The following is a 15,383-nucleotide window of genomic DNA, read 5'->3' as shown; positions in this document are numbered from 1 at the left end:
CTGTCAGATATGCAGCTGGTTAGAAAAGGGCTGCAACTTGATCATCTGCCCAAGAGGTTTTACCACTAAGAATGGCAGAAGAATTCAGGTCCCTGAGGTTTGATATAGGGGGGATGTAAAGGTGGTTATAGATTCAGTAGCTGAATAGGAGGCTGAAAATACAGTACAAATGCTGCACACTGATTAAATGTTGCATAAAGCTGAGATTTGAGGTGGTTATTGGAATTGGATGTGGATGGCCAGTTTTTTTGTTTGTGAGTATGCCTGTGCTTTGTTATAGTATGAAATGGCTATTTCTTGCTTGGATTATTTGTTTAAATAATTGTAATTCCCCAGCAGCTGTGAATAGATGTTTGGTTTTCTTTAAAGAAATGGAGGAGATATTTCACTTGCATTCTTACTGGAGTTTTAGGTATTTTCTAAGGCTATTATGCTTTGTTCCCCCTACATTTGCCTTAGTATACATTGCAAACACTCTTCCTGAGAAAAACAGGACTTGGTGTCTGTCAGGTCCAGACCTTAACTAAGGAGGGGAACTGCTTCTTGAGAAACCATTTTTTCCCTCTCTTTCTCCCTGTGTTTCAATCTGTTGCATTAAGTGGGAGACAGGAGGACTGTTATGCCTTCAGGTACCATGACATTAGACAGAACTGGCAGCCTACTTTAGACTTGCATGGCTAAATCTGCAATTTGTCAATTACAAAACACCTTCAGCTTTTAGTCATTAAGTATTAGCAAACTGGTTAATAATGTTCTTGCTTTTAGTTGCTCATTGCTAACATTTTCACCCTTGTTGCAGCCTACAAGCTCATCTAAGCAATCTTTAGATTGCCTGAATATGTTTTTTATTATTATTTATTTTTCCATAAGCATGCACACCTTGATACTGAACAAGTTATAAATCAAAGCAAGAACCCTGTCCCAAGGAGATTGTATCCTACAAGACAGTCTTGCATTTCATAGTTGGATTTTTTTTTTAATGAACCTCAGAGTGAAAGAGACTGTGAGGTAGAAAGAGCATGTTTCTTGCCTTTAAAACATTTGCTCCTGAGTTATCTTGGAAAATAGGCAGTGTCCTAAGCGCTCTTTGTTCTCGTGAAAGTAATACAGCTATAGAGCCACCTTCAAGTAGTGCTTGTGTCTTTTATCTAATTTTTCCCTCAGACCATCTCTTAGTAAAATGATGTGCATTGCATTAATAACTGGGTATCAGGAGAGGGACTGCAACACAGACACGGGATCAGATATAGAGGTTTTTGGTTATTGCAGGTAATTTATATGACTTGTATGCAGCCCTTAGGTAGGGAGCCTTTCTACTGCACAGACCCAGGTTATGGGTTGCTGAATAGCGAGGCTTATCTGACACTTTTAGTTAATGATTTGATAGTGTGGGGAAGGAAACCACTACCTAGGCTACTACAATGGAAAATAGCAAAATAATAGTGATAAAGGTTTATAAAAGCTGTTTTCCTGCCCAAAGAGAATAAGAACAAATGGATGATACTCTATGGGAATTGCTGCGGTAACAAAATGAAACTGGTAAAGAACGAAGAGCTGCTGCTGCTGCACAATAGTGAAAGGATCCCATTTCTGTGCAGCTCTGTGCAAGTTACACAAGGTTAAATTACAGCTCTGTCATTGTCATTCATGCAGGCTGCAGTAATTTTTCCCCAGTAGCAGTTATAGTAAAGTAATATTTTTTTTAACATTGGATGTCTCTTTGAAGCTGGCACGATTAGTGGCTGTGGGAAATGAGGATCTTTGATTAAGTGCAATTAAAGTATACTGTGATGTGGGTTATCTTGTAGAACTTCCAAGTGACCTGACCTTGAGCTGTAAGGCTATATCAGTCAGCCTGACCAAAGCATGATGGGAGCAAAACACTACTGGTAAATACTTTTTGTGTCTGCCAAGAACACTGCAATATGCTTTTGTCAGTCCCAAATGAAAAATAAGGGCACACAGCATTTTAGATGGATCATTGGCAGCACGTGTGTGGTTCCATAATTTACTTTCTATACTTACCATGCTGGTTTGGTTATTGCTTTAGGGAAAGGGTGAGATGAACATGTCCATCTGCATAAATCCATGGAGACAAAATAAAGAGTACACAAATAGTTACATGTACATTTGCGGCTCCCACTTAGGAGGGGAGATGAAGCGAAGTTGTTTAGGGAACTTGGGCGTATTATTGAGTTACTGTGCTGAAGAACAACAGTAACTATTGGTGTGCTTTTGTCTCACAGCAAGTTCAAGGTAACAGTCATTCACTTAAACCTTAATGAAAAAGCAATAGTCTCAGACTTTAATTTTGAGTTAGGTGATGAGAACCATTTTATTGACCATAGTCAAACCACCTAGTCCCTCTTCATCTCTCATGTTGCGTTTAACCAGAGCTGAGAGACAAACTATGTATTATTTTTACTGCTTCTGTGCTCAATGCTCATGTAATATTGGGCTTTCCTTTTGTTGCTCTAGTTCCCCAGTTTGAAACCAGGTGTAGCTACGTGGAGGCTACACTTGAAGAGTTTTTGGCTTGGAGTTGTGGGCAGCCTTCTTGTCTCTCTGGACCATTCAGTTGTTACGATTCCTCAAAATACTGGGCCTACGCTGACTACAAATACATTGCCAGGATATTTGAAGACAAGCCAGAAATCTTCCAGGTAAACCATTAATATTATCTCTTCTGAGTTTAACCATTGCAAATTGTCTAGTGTAGTTTCTGAAACCTCTACTGCTATCTCCACTCTGCTCCTTTGGCCATTTATTTTAAAATTTTGAAATAAAAGCTTTTGGCTGTCAGGCTAGTGGAGAACTAGTACCAAGTGGCAGCCATCTACAATTCTGTATCTCCTTATAAGTTTAAAAGCAACACCCCAAGTGACAAAACCAGCTACCAGATTGGCAGTACTCTCCTTCCCATTTAGCCCAGCACCATTTTGTGACTGAGCAGGCTTGGGGAGCACCCAGTCGTGTGTGTGATCTCTGCAAATGAGCACCACCTCTGCACCTCTGCTGAAGGTATGAACATGAAGTAGGAATAGGGACTAGAGAGGAAAGGCAGCTGGCAGGCCTGGCATATTGCAAACTTGAGACCCTGCTGCTGCCCCAGATCCAGCTGGTACCTGAATGGTGCCCGAATTAACAGCTTCACTCAGGAGAGATGATTTGATGGCGTGTGTTTGCTTGTAGCAACAGGGCTGTAACATGGTTTTGCTCCATGTTTTGGCTTGTGGCTCATTTTCTCAAGTAGCACAGTTCCTTTCCTTAATGTATTTAGATTAACTGTTTGTGAGGAGGAGTCTGAGTCTGCAGCATTATTATACCTCTATTTTCTGTGAAGACAGTAGAATACATGGAAGTACGTAATCTATGGTAATTACCGAATGCAGGACACCTACCTGGGGTATTTTCTTTTATTTTCTCTGTGTCTATCTGCTATTTCTATGTATTGGTTCATCTACATTCCTGCTACTTCTCCTTGTAAATTGTAAGCAGGCAAAATTAAGGATAGCTATACAAAAGGTGTACATTTTTAAAAGATATAAGAAAAGAGTAGTAAATGAAGCCTTATTAATTTCTATACTTTGAAAGATGGAAATGGAATCTGTACTTCCCTGCAAAAACTGTATCACTGGGATGTCAGAGAGTACAAACTGTTAAGTACCTTCAAATTAATTATTTTGTCAGCATTTCCCATACTCCTTATATGTATTTTATTCTTTTATACTAGTAAAATTGGTATTTATCAGTGATCAGCCTTTTTTCAGACTGTCTCCCATTGTTCTGTGGTTTGAACACAGAGATCATCTTACCTTTCTTTCTTCCTGCCCTTCCTAAGCACACTGAAACACAATCAGGATCACATAAACTTGGGCTGCATGACTGATACTGGTTCATGTTTCTTGAACTAAGTCAAGAGCTCCAGGGATGTTTCAGGCTTCCCCAGATCTTCGCATGACTTCCTCTTTCTGTGGTCCTGTCTTGGTCTTCTCTTTTTAAACTGCCTCGACAGACAGCATTTTCCTGTGTTTTAGGGCACAAGATAATAGCAGCTCAGAAGGCCTCAACAGCCTGCTGCTTCATTTGGTCATTAAAAAAACAATAGCTTTCCTACCTCCTTCTTCCCCTTGCCCCCATTAAAGAATAAAGTTAAGGCTCGAGGAATTGCATTTCTGTGCAGGTGTCATACCCCAACCTGATCCCCTGACCTATAACAAGCAACAGATTGTACTGCAGTTTTAGAATAGATACACGTAATGGTTATGCTGTGGATTTTTTTAAAAGCAGAATCTGAGAAGGAAAAAATCAACGGTGTTATGCAAGCAAATATGGTGTATGTCATCTGTCATTTTCACAGGCATGGGAGTGAAATGCATCCATCAGTTCCAGACTCATATGGCTTTTGAAACACTGCTACACAATTTATACGAGCCAAAAGAGTTCTTTGTAGAAATTCTCTTCCATTCTTGTGTGAATTTGATGATAACTGCTTTTTTTCTTTCTAGATTTTATTTAGATTTACGTAAGGTGATTTGAAGGGGAAAAGAAGGCCAACTGCACTGTTATTTATAGTGATTAATAGGGCCATTTAGAAGTTGTTTGAAATTTAGATTGCACTGTTTATCATTTACAGTTGTGTGGGCTAAGGTAATGATTCCATTATTCTAATCTATGAGCAATATCTAGCATCTTACGTTTTTTGTTCAGTTGATATTTCATTACAGAATTTGAGATATAAATCAGAAGCAAGATACATGCATGAAGTTTAAATAGAAATGAGACCTTTTAAAGTGACATACGGGTACAGATTAACTTCATTATAAGCAGCAAATGAAATAAATATAATTCACAAGTAATGTGCCATCTGTTATGGTTGGAACACCTTTTAGTACATTTCTTCTTACTGTGGTTTTTTATTGTAGAAAAGGAACCCACTGTGACAAGATTTCAGTAATACTACCAGTTCCTTTTCAGTTCATTGGTTAAAAACTATTTTACCCATAATCGCTTCAACTATTTACTACAGCAGCAACATTTTGAAAAAGTTCTTTTAAATCTAATATTGATTATGTGTGCTTTCTTTCCACTTAAATTGTAACAAAATACAGAAACTATTTAGGTGTGAGATTAAAGTGTAGAGATGGTGTAACGCTTAACTTTTTCACTGAAATAGTTGTATTGGATTTTAAATTTTATGGCTGCTGAAATCTATAGGATCAACTTTTTCTTTTTGATCTTTTACTGTCTTTGACAAATGTTTATATTATGCTTCTGCATTTTTTTTCAAATGATATCTTTAAAATCAATAACTCTGAAATTCAAAATCTTTAGCAACACCTAATTTTTGGGAAGGCTATTGCTCATTTTGAGGGTTTCCTGATACAGAGTCATGGTGAAGTTATCCTCATAATGTCTAGCTTTAGTTTGCCTCATCCCTAGATCTTGAAAAAGGACAGTCATCCACTGTCTGCGAGCAGCTAGCTTACATGCTTAAATTAGGAGGCCAGACTCCTATTTTCTCTTTACAGATGGCAAAAAGAGAGAGGCTTTTCCAAGGTGTGATTGAGAGTGCTTTGACTACAGCAGGAGCCAAGCTTAAGTTAGGTTACTAAAGTCAGGTGATGTGAATGACCTCAAAGTGCTCTACTGAAATGGAACAAATACCATTATCTTCCTTTTCAAGAAAGGAAAAATAAAGCTCAGAGATGAAGCGATTTGCCCAAGACCATCAGGAAGCCAGTAGTTTAATTTCTGTTTCCTGTGGCTCAGTCTGGAGCTCCAGCCAAAAGGCACCAGTATCTCTGGCCAGTATACTTCAAGTGCTTTCCAATAAACAAATGATCAGGCCCTGCAGGTGGCAGGGTGAGCTGTAGAAACATGGGAAAACTTTATCCAAGCTGTCCAGAACCATTCTGTAAAACTCTTCGACTGTCTGAAAAATACCTCGCTGTGCCTCATCGTCCCCAGGGGATTGGTTGTGGGAGGATCAACAGACGGGAAGGCTCCAGGACTGTGTTCGTACCATATGCATGCCTGTTCTGCCCTTTCTCACCACGTAGTCAAGTTGTTTCAAGTTCACTGTCTCTGCAGTTGCAAATGTGTCCATTAAATAATAAGAAAACTTTAAAAAAGCAGCATAACACTGGGTCAGAGATGGGGTAAAGTCTGTGTGTTCCCAGAGTATGTGGAGAAAGCTGAGATAGGAGCAAAGAGAGAGCAAATGTGCCACATGCATTATCAAATTGGTTTGAAAAGGGAATAGGGATTTTTCTTTACTTTCTTTCTTCCATTCTTTTTTTAAATGCCATGTATCAGAATTTTTCTAAAAGGAATCCTGAGCTTGAGTGGATGGTTAAGAGTGGAGAAAGTTAAAAAAGGAGTCTTTGAAAAGGACAACAAGCCCGATGTGGCCATGAGCATTTGGACAGTCCTTCTGTAAAGCAAAGGGGTAACTTGAGTGATGTGAAAGGGAGGGATGAGAACTGGAGACAGAGATCTAGGAGGTTGTGTAGTCAGAAGAAGAAAGTCAGCAGAAGAAATGCTGCTAGAGAGGATAATTTTGGAGCAAGGGGCACAGGCCATGCATGCTCCAGAACCCCACCAAGGATCAACAGCTGCAGTGGATAAGGAGTGACTGAGCAATGGAAGGAGAAGATGGGAGACGGAGAACTGAGGGTAGGATGTGAATCAGTTCAACAGCTTACATATATAACCTTTTTGTTGCTGTAGGATATAAGGTGGTCTGACTTTGGTTTTCCTGGAAGAAGTGGAAAAGAGAGCACGCTTTGGATTGGTTCTGAAGGAGCAAACACCCCCTGCCATTTGGACTCCTATGGCTGCAACTTAGTGTTGCAAGTAGAAGGAAGGTAACAAGTGCATATACATACAGCAAATATAGGGGAGAGTTATACTATGCTTAAAGCTAGTTTTGGACTCTTTGAGTATTAATTCTAGGTCCTGATTATTTTGGTTTTCTGAGCTCTCAGTGACTGAAGAGCATCATAACTGTTCTACAGGAAATGGCAGAACTTGAGGGGGTTGGAGTTTGGCTTGGTCATAGAGCTATCACAGTTTTATTTTCTGATCTATGTGTTATGTAATTCAATAATAAACATTCCTAGTAGTTATGAATTCAGGAATTTGGAATTAGGAGATAAAGAGGTAAAAATAAAAAGCCCCGAAACAAAATAGAAATAAACTCCTTTAGACTTTTACAATATTCTCTGTGCAAGAGCCTCTAATAGCCTGCTAGAATTAATTTAAAAAGGGAACATCAGGATGGAAGCAGCCAGCTGTGAGCAAAGTTGAAAGGGACATTTGAGGGTCCAAACTCATGTGGGAGCATGTGACTTTGTTGCTGTATCTTTCTGCCTGTTTGCCTGCTGTCTTTTTTTTTCCCCATTCTTTTTTTTTTTTTTCCTTTCCTTGCATATTGGCCTCAGGGGTTTTTATTTTATTGTTATCTATTATTGCTAGAGTAGTGCTAAGGTAACAAAAACATTGTACACATTTTTTACGTTTGATACTATGGAGTGGAAGGAGTAAATTGCTAGTGGGATTTCAATGAGATTAATTATTCTGACATTTTATAGAACAGTAGAATCACAGTGGTGGTGGTGTGATGAAGGTGCAGGATTGGAATTCAGGTGTGCTGGCTTCTAGCTGGGCAGTGCCACAGGTTGACTGGCTTTAAGGCTTCAGGGAAATGAATTCATCATCATCTTATCTCTAAGAAGGGTAACTCTGTTTAGCTCCCAGGTGGGTTTTCCTTCACATTTTTAAATGGCCCTGAAATCCTTGGGTGGATGTGCAGCAGAGACACTCCAGAAGCCTTCCTCAGCCTTGCACAGTGCTGCAGCCAGTCCTTGTACACTTCAGATCACATCAGTAAGCATTGTGCATTGAAGTCCAGACACTTAAGTATATTCAGGAGCCAGAAGTCTCATTGCAAACCATGAGATTTAAATGCCTAAATATCTTCTAAGGATCCACCTAAATACTGGGTGTGCTAAATAAGTACAGTGATCTAGCAGACATGATACCTGCCAAGCCTCTTTGATCTCTACCTTTAGGTGTTGAACTCCAGCCAGTGTCCCAGCATCACGTAGCAGTTTTGTCTGCCTTCCCAAGACACTTCCTCCCCCTCTAGTAGAACAAAATCCTTGTTCCTCTCAGGGAAAGAAGTCTAAAGCCTTTGCACGGCCTGAAAAGACAAAGTTGTTTTCTTCTTCAAGAGCAAAGCTTTTAAATAGATTGCAAACTTCCACAAGCTTGTGAATCGTGTGCTCTTCTTCAGAGCAGAAAGATTCCCTTTTGAGACTCGCAAACAAGACAAGCTTTGTAAAAGAATATAAGCTTATGCTAAACTTAAATAGATTTGCCTTTGCAGGAAAGCCAGGGATGACTCCTTAGCCCTTTGTTGCTATCTTGAATTTCCTCCTTGCATCCCTTGGGCTTCTTAATATTTTGCTTCATGATATTGCTTTGTCATGAGCCTGCAGGATTAACCCTGAGCCTCCTAACCTAGTCATTCTCCACCCCTTCAGAGAATTTAGCTTGGAGGGCAAAATAAAGTTGCAGCAAGGCTTGAGTTTCAGAAGAACTGGTTTTGTGCTTGTGCCCAGCAATAGCTTTGGTAATTACCAAGAAATGTCAGCGGCCCATGGCACTTCCATCTGTGCTGGTCTCTCCAGTTCTGGCTATCCTGCTACTCCTATATCTTCTGTTCCTGTCTCTTCTGGTTTTGTGCCACTTAGTTGCTTTTCTCCTATTTTCAGATCCATGACTTAGAACTGACAACCAGAAGCAGTAGACAAAAAGCAAGAAGTGAATACCAAGGAAAAGGAACAAAAAGAAAAGCTCTTGCTAGAGTCCAAAACAAAGAGGAGAGCTGCACAAGTTGTCCAGCTGGGCTATAAAGTGCTGCCTTTACCTTTCCATTGCTTGGTGTATGGGTCATGTTTGTCTGGCACCTCTTAAATGTAATAAATTCTCTCTTTGTGTATTCCTTCTGGTTTTTTCTATCACCTAAAGTACTGCCATATAAAACTTCTGTTTCTAAATAACATATGTACCCACTAAGATATTTCATTTATAGTACCCATAAAACTGGCACCACCAGTTCTGGCATATTCTTTTTTTTTTCCTTTGATCTGGTCTATGTAAGTGAAATAGAGACATTAACCCTTGAGAACAAGGTTTGTGCCTCAGCTCTGCTTGGTCCTACACTGTGGTGCATTCACGTGTTTCTTTGGGCACATAGAGAGCAACCTGGCACATGAGTGTCCCCAGACAAGGAACAGAACAACCCTGTTGTGCTCCATCTGGGCATTTAGTCACATCAGTAAGTTCTTAAACCCAATGGCCCACACAAGCCACATTTTCATCATATGGTACTAATAACACAAAAATACAGATGTTTCAGGATGCTTATGTCTATGGGTGTGTCTGGGTTTTATTTATGCCATCTTTGGCATGGGAGCATTAAGGTGATTTTTACTGAGAATGAAGGGTTTATGACTAACAGCCTCATAAGTACTCCAGGTGATGATAGGAAACAGAAGATCATGTCTGTACCCTTTTACTGTTGCCATCCTAAACACACAATGCCCTCCTTTCAAAACAAACGTGGATTTTGAAAGCCATTCATTCACTGAACAAAAATACATTGTCTCTAACAAAACTATTTCCACTAGTTTATAGAGCAGATTTTAATTCTCTGAGCATCTGTAAATGCTGCATGTAAAAGGGAGGACGGAGAAACCAGATGGGAGAGCTTTTTTAAAAATTTTATGTTATCTGCCTTTTAGAAATAATTGGTGAGAAGCTGTAAATCTTTTCAGTTAAAAAATTAAAAAGTGGAATATTTTAAAAACACTTTCAGGAGACAGCCTGTAAGCACTGCCTGTGTTCTCACTGCGTAGGAGATTCACACAGCGAAGACAGATTTATGTTTTATTGAAAACCTTGCTACTGCCTTTAGTTCTTTGCTGTAAGTGACATGCACTGAATACATTTTTGTCTTCTCTCTATTTTCAGGAAGAGATGGCACCTCTTCCCACCTGGTGACACCAGTTTCCTTTATCCTACCAGGATCCCTTATGAGGAATCCAGCGTATTCAGCAAAGTCAACGTTGCCAACCCTGATCTGAAACACTTTCCCAAGTTTAGGAACTCAACAGCCCATGTCGTTACACTCAGTCCAGGACAGGTACCATTTACATACAAGCTTTACATTACTTTATATTCCTGTAAGTCATTTAACTGGCTAATTAAAGGCTAGAAAATCTTATCAGATTGACTGTGGAATTTCTCTCTTCCTTCACTCTGCACTCAGACTTGACACATTTCTCTCAGCACAGGAGTTTTCTTTGCCGACAGTTGTTTTACTAGACTTTTTTGTACAAAAACTGCAAACATTTGAAGAAGCAGTTGAATCAGCTGCCTAATTCCATCACAGTTCTTGCAACCACCTCCAATCTGTCTACTTTAGAACTTTCTTGAACTCTGACACCAGTATTTTGCATAAAATGCATTTGATTAATGAGTATGTAGAGCTAGCAAAGGAGCTCATACTTTGGTAGTGAATAGCCTTCTCATGTTCCTTTAATAAATACTTCAGTGATACTTGCATTTAGAGCACACAGCATCCAGAGGTTTCATGGTGCTTTACAGGGATGTGAGGATATTATTAATCCTGTTTTACTGAGAAAGTTCAGTTATAAGTGCCTGGTTTACAGTCACGCAGGCAGTCAGCAGCAGTGTGAGAGCAGGGCTCGGGACTCTTAATTCCTAGTCTCCTGCCGTAAGTAGTGTCCTTCGTTATTTAATCAACATGGTCTGTATTTGAAGTCTGAATTACCCTTTTTCATTTGTTCAGCCATGTGTGTCCTTGTAACACACTGCTGCACATCTCAAGCTGTCAGGCCTTTCCAAAGGAATTTTGCAATGTTCGTTGCTCCAACCGCTTCACACGGTGGAGCTGCCGCTTCCAGAGCCCTCTCACCATTCTCCTACCAGATGCTGTCACCTCTTCTGACCTGCCAGCTCAGCAACTTGTGTGAGTGTTCCCCTGTCCCTAGCTGGCAAACCCAGCTGCCTTCAACAATTTAAGGAATGGATTTTTGCTAATCCAGTTAATTTTGAGGAGATAGACTGAGGAGTGCTCCCATAAACTGGTGAGATGGCAGGCTGAAGCAGGATAGTAGTTTCCAACAAGAGGATGATACCTATCAACTGGGAAGTGTATGCTCTGCAATTGGTACAGATGCAAATAAGGAATCTGTAATCAACCTTCATTGTTTGCATTACATTAGCTCCTACTCATACTCCTAAAGCAAATGAGTAGTTTTGCATTCAGCACTTCATAAGGTTGCATCATTCAATAATTTAAAGCACAAAGAAAAAATTTTTGCTATTGATAAAAATGCCACATCCATTCAGCAGTGCATTATCCCTGATCCCCAACACTATTTCAATTTATAATCTCCTTTGCAATGATCAAGTGTGGTAGTGAACCTTTAATATGATCTTAATTTTAATTAGGCTTAAAGCAATAACAAATTAATCTTGCTAGGAATAAAGTTCTTGAGCCAGCTCAGTAATACAATTTGTCTGCATTTCCATGAAGGGAATACTTTTTGGATTTCAGGGTGGAGGGGGGAGTAATGTGGAAGCAATGATGGAGCAGTGAGGTATTGCCTTCATCCAGCATCTCATCCAGAAGCTTATGGGGCAGGTGGCTGGGGAGTGCTGCTATTTGATGGAGAGGAAAGGAATGACCTAGAAGAACTCCTTTGTTAAAAAGAGAGAGAATCCCTAAATAATAACAGTCTTGATATGTGCTTAACAGTGGTTTTCACATAGAAGTAATACAATTACTGCAGAATTTGTGGGCTGCCTTATTTTGTGCTAATATGTAGAATCTCCACTCATTCTCGGAGGGTAACGCGGAACATTTTGGATTATTGTAACAATAAAGGGTTGAAAAAATAAAGACAAAGGTGTTCTTAGGTATTCAGGAGAGCAGCTGCATGTAGGGTGAGTGCAGCTTTGAATATCAAAAACTTAATGTGTCTAATGCCACCTTCTGGTCGGTGTTTGCTACAAGCCATTTTTCTACACCCATTCTGCCTAAAAGCAGAATTCCTTCATGTAACATTGTACCAATGCACAATGCATACTTCAGTTGCATCCTTTGTGCCCTTCCACTGTATTGTTCAGAGGCGAACCTCTGTTATGAATTTTGGTAGTTGTCTGAGACTTTAGGTTTTATAAGGTTTCATCCTGTACTTGACCTGTGGCTGTCGGCTACATTTCCACAGAGGTCTTACCACAATTTGTAGTTATACATTAGTGATCTGTTCTCAAACAACTTAGGAAAACATTTAGATATCAAGCTTACTCAAACAGGCAGCTGAGTAGGTGAAGGGCTTGCAGCAGTACCTGACCATATCCACAAAGTTACAAGCTCAAGTTGTCTCACACAGATGGGACTCCTTAGAAATATTTAAACCTGGTCACCTGTGTGGTGGTTGCAAGGCTCAGTGCGAAGTAGGGAGTTGAGTAAATTCTGCACCATTTCTGGTGACACCTTGATTCTTTTCACAAATATACAAATGCTGCCTAAAAGACCACAAATGGGGCAAAACATGTCTGTTCTAGAACCTTCCACCCCATGCTCTGGGACAAGTGTTAAGAGAGTTAGGGTAGGATCTGCCATCCTCAGCTTAAACCCCATTCAGGACAGGTGCCCTATGTGCCATCAGTGGGAAGAACCTGGCACCTCTACAAGGTGATCTTAGACAATTACACTCCTGCAGGAACATTCATCTCATCTGGTCCTTCAGAACAGGCTATAAAAGGAGCCCTCCTGATGGAGAGCAAGCAGCTTGGACACTGGGCTCTCATGAGCAACACCATTCCCTCTCACGCTGCCCCAGACAGGAGCCCCTAAACTGTTTGCTGTTTAGAGGCAGCACTCAGCTCTCTTGTGTCCTGGCCCTGTGCCCCAGGTGCAGCCTAAAGCCAGAGGAGCTGCAGGGCAGAAGTGCAAGGAAGGGCCTGACTGAACTAGTCGCAGAGTCTCATTGAGTCTGAGAAGGATGCTCCCTTCCAGCCTTGAAAAATATCGTCACAATATGGGAAATACTGATTTTAGAAAAAGATCAGCGTTACTGCTTGCTGTCTCTCACCGTGGTCTGCTGCTAAGAAGCTCCCCTCCTCTGCTTTTGCTTATCTGCTTTCTTGAAAGTCTAAAGAAACACATCTTGAACTCAGTCTTTGTCCATAAATACAGTTGTCACTCAGTTCCTGCATATAGCTGCAAGGTTTTCTCTTTCTGTGCTCCTGCTGTGGCATCTAACACACCACAGGATCCTGCCCGGCAACCAGAGCTCCCAACAGCACAAATAAACCTCTGACTTCTAACCCAACACTGAGCAAGCAGAAATATTCATGAAGTCAGGAAGGGATTTCCCTGTGTGCCAGCTTTAAAGAAAAGAAGTGAGAACTTCAGATTGGGCTTAAAGTGGGGAACAGCAGTACAGTCCGAATAGCCAAGAAAAATATAATTGATACCAAAGAAAAAAGTGTTGTAGCAAGTCAGGAAATACAATAACTCAAACTTTTTAAAAGGCAGTGAAACATTCCAGCTCCAAGTATACAAAATACTTTTAAAAGGTTATTTTAGTGAAAGAGGATTCAGAGTTGTCCACAGCATTATGCATAGTAGATGGTTGATAATTCTGTTTTGGGAAGGAATAAAGAATTTTCATTTGGAAGACTACAAATTAAAGTCTCTCAAACTTTCATTTGGCCCCAAGTCACCCCATAGAGTCAGCCAAACCCAACCCTGAGACACAAGAAGTATCATCTCCATCACAGAAGAAGCAGAAGAGTCCAGGAGCTGAATTTACACTGGGATTGGTGATAAAAACAGCACTCAGCCTGTAACACATAGGGAGAACCCCTTGAGTGCCCCAAAAGCCAGGTAATCCAAAGGTGAAACCTGCAAGTTCCTAACTCCTCACCATCTTCCCTGAGCTTCAGTCTCCTGCCAGGGTTGCCATGGACAAGGAATGGGCTCCCTCCCTCTTCAGTGCTTTTCCCAAGGGCTGTCCTCACGTTTCTGACATCAGTGGCCCTTGGAGCTTAGTTTCAGTGTGTGGGAAGACACCAGCTCAGGAGGGAGGAGGGAGGCAGGGTAAGGAGCACCTTACTAGGACTAGGACAGCCAGGCACCAGCAGGGACAGGGCATAGGCTGGGGTAGCAGCACTGGCACAGAGTCCCCAGGTGGTGCTTCCACAGAATTGACTGTATCTATTTCATTTTTCATTGCCATGGTTACAGGCAGCTTTGGGATTTCCTTGGGGTCCCCCCATGGCCCTACATCTTTATCTTCCCATCACACTGGCTTCCTTTTCATGTGCATTTACCTAAATACCTTTTTCTAATGAGCAGAAATTTCTTGGTATAATATTTCACTTCAGGATATGCTCTCTTTTTGAAGCAATTCCACCTTTGCCCTACCTTTGCACTGTATTGAGTTAATCATGTCCACTGAGAATTCAAACCTGGTCTGTTCTCTGTGCTGTACAAGTCTTCAGCATTGCTCCACTTGCTCTCCCAAGTATTCCCTTGGTTTCTTTCCTCCCATTACAGAATTTCTTTTTATCTTTTCTGGGATTTCTGTCCTACTTTGACTTTGTTTTCTATATTTGCCTATCACTAGCCTAAATATTAAAATTATCTGATTGGTTGCTGTTTAGATCAGTATCTTCCCAGCCTGCAAAGTTAGATATGTTCTGTAGAAAGCAGGCTAGCACAAGATTATCTCTTAGCTTGGAATAGTTCTGTATTGCTATTGCACTTCACATTTTCCCTGTAAAATGTTCACTGCATTTGTGTGTGTTATTTCACTGTGGTTTACTTTCACATTTCCTATTGGAATGTAGCTAAATCTGTGTCCCATATTCATAAACATATGGAAGTCTGCTTTATTTTATTGTAGGGTTGATAGAAGTGGTGGTGGTGGGTTTTTGTTTTCATTCTATTGTGGGGTTTTTTTGCTTCTAATTTGCAAACCTAGAAGAATACTAGTTTGTAAAGGTAGAAGAATCCTACTGTACTTCTCTCTTTGCTGTTTTTTGTTTGTTTTGTTGGGGGTTTTTTGGTCTTTTGTTAGTTCTGCTTGCTTGCCAGATGTATTTTTTGGTTTTAATCACTTTTTTCCATTTCTTCATCTTCCTTAAAGTTTTAGTCCTTTTGCTTTTTGATAATTTCAGTTTTCTTCCTGCTATAAATCCTTATTTTAACATGCATAAGCTTGCCCAAAAATAAGAGGGAGAGCAAGTGTCTTTATGGAACCTCTTTTGCCTGT

At 40.4% G+C, this 15,383-nt stretch overlaps 1 protein-coding gene across 6 annotated transcripts in view; it reads left to right on the top strand.

Moving 5' to 3' along the window:
• HSPBAP1 (HSPB1 associated protein 1) overlaps positions 1 to 15,383 on the top strand; it is a 37,335-nt gene that overhangs the window by 15,291 nt on the left and 6,661 nt on the right. For all 6 annotated transcript variants that reach the window (XM_064661416.1, XM_064661413.1, XM_064661414.1 and 3 more), the window contains 3 exons: positions 2,479 to 2,663; positions 6,733 to 6,869; positions 10,042 to 10,213. In XM_064661416.1, coding sequence (XP_064517486.1) covers positions 2,479 to 2,663; positions 6,733 to 6,869; positions 10,042 to 10,213 — 494 coding nt within the window. The remainder of the gene's footprint in view (positions 1 to 2,478; positions 2,664 to 6,732; positions 6,870 to 10,041; positions 10,214 to 15,383) is intronic.

Source organism: Pseudopipra pipra, chromosome 7 (assembly GCF_036250125.1).
Source record: "Pseudopipra pipra isolate bDixPip1 chromosome 7, bDixPip1.hap1, whole genome shotgun sequence".
NCBI lineage: Eukaryota > Metazoa > Chordata > Aves > Passeriformes > Pipridae > Pseudopipra > Pseudopipra pipra.
Note: the sequence above shows the minus strand (reverse complement) of the source record. Positions and strands in the feature narration are given on the sequence as shown.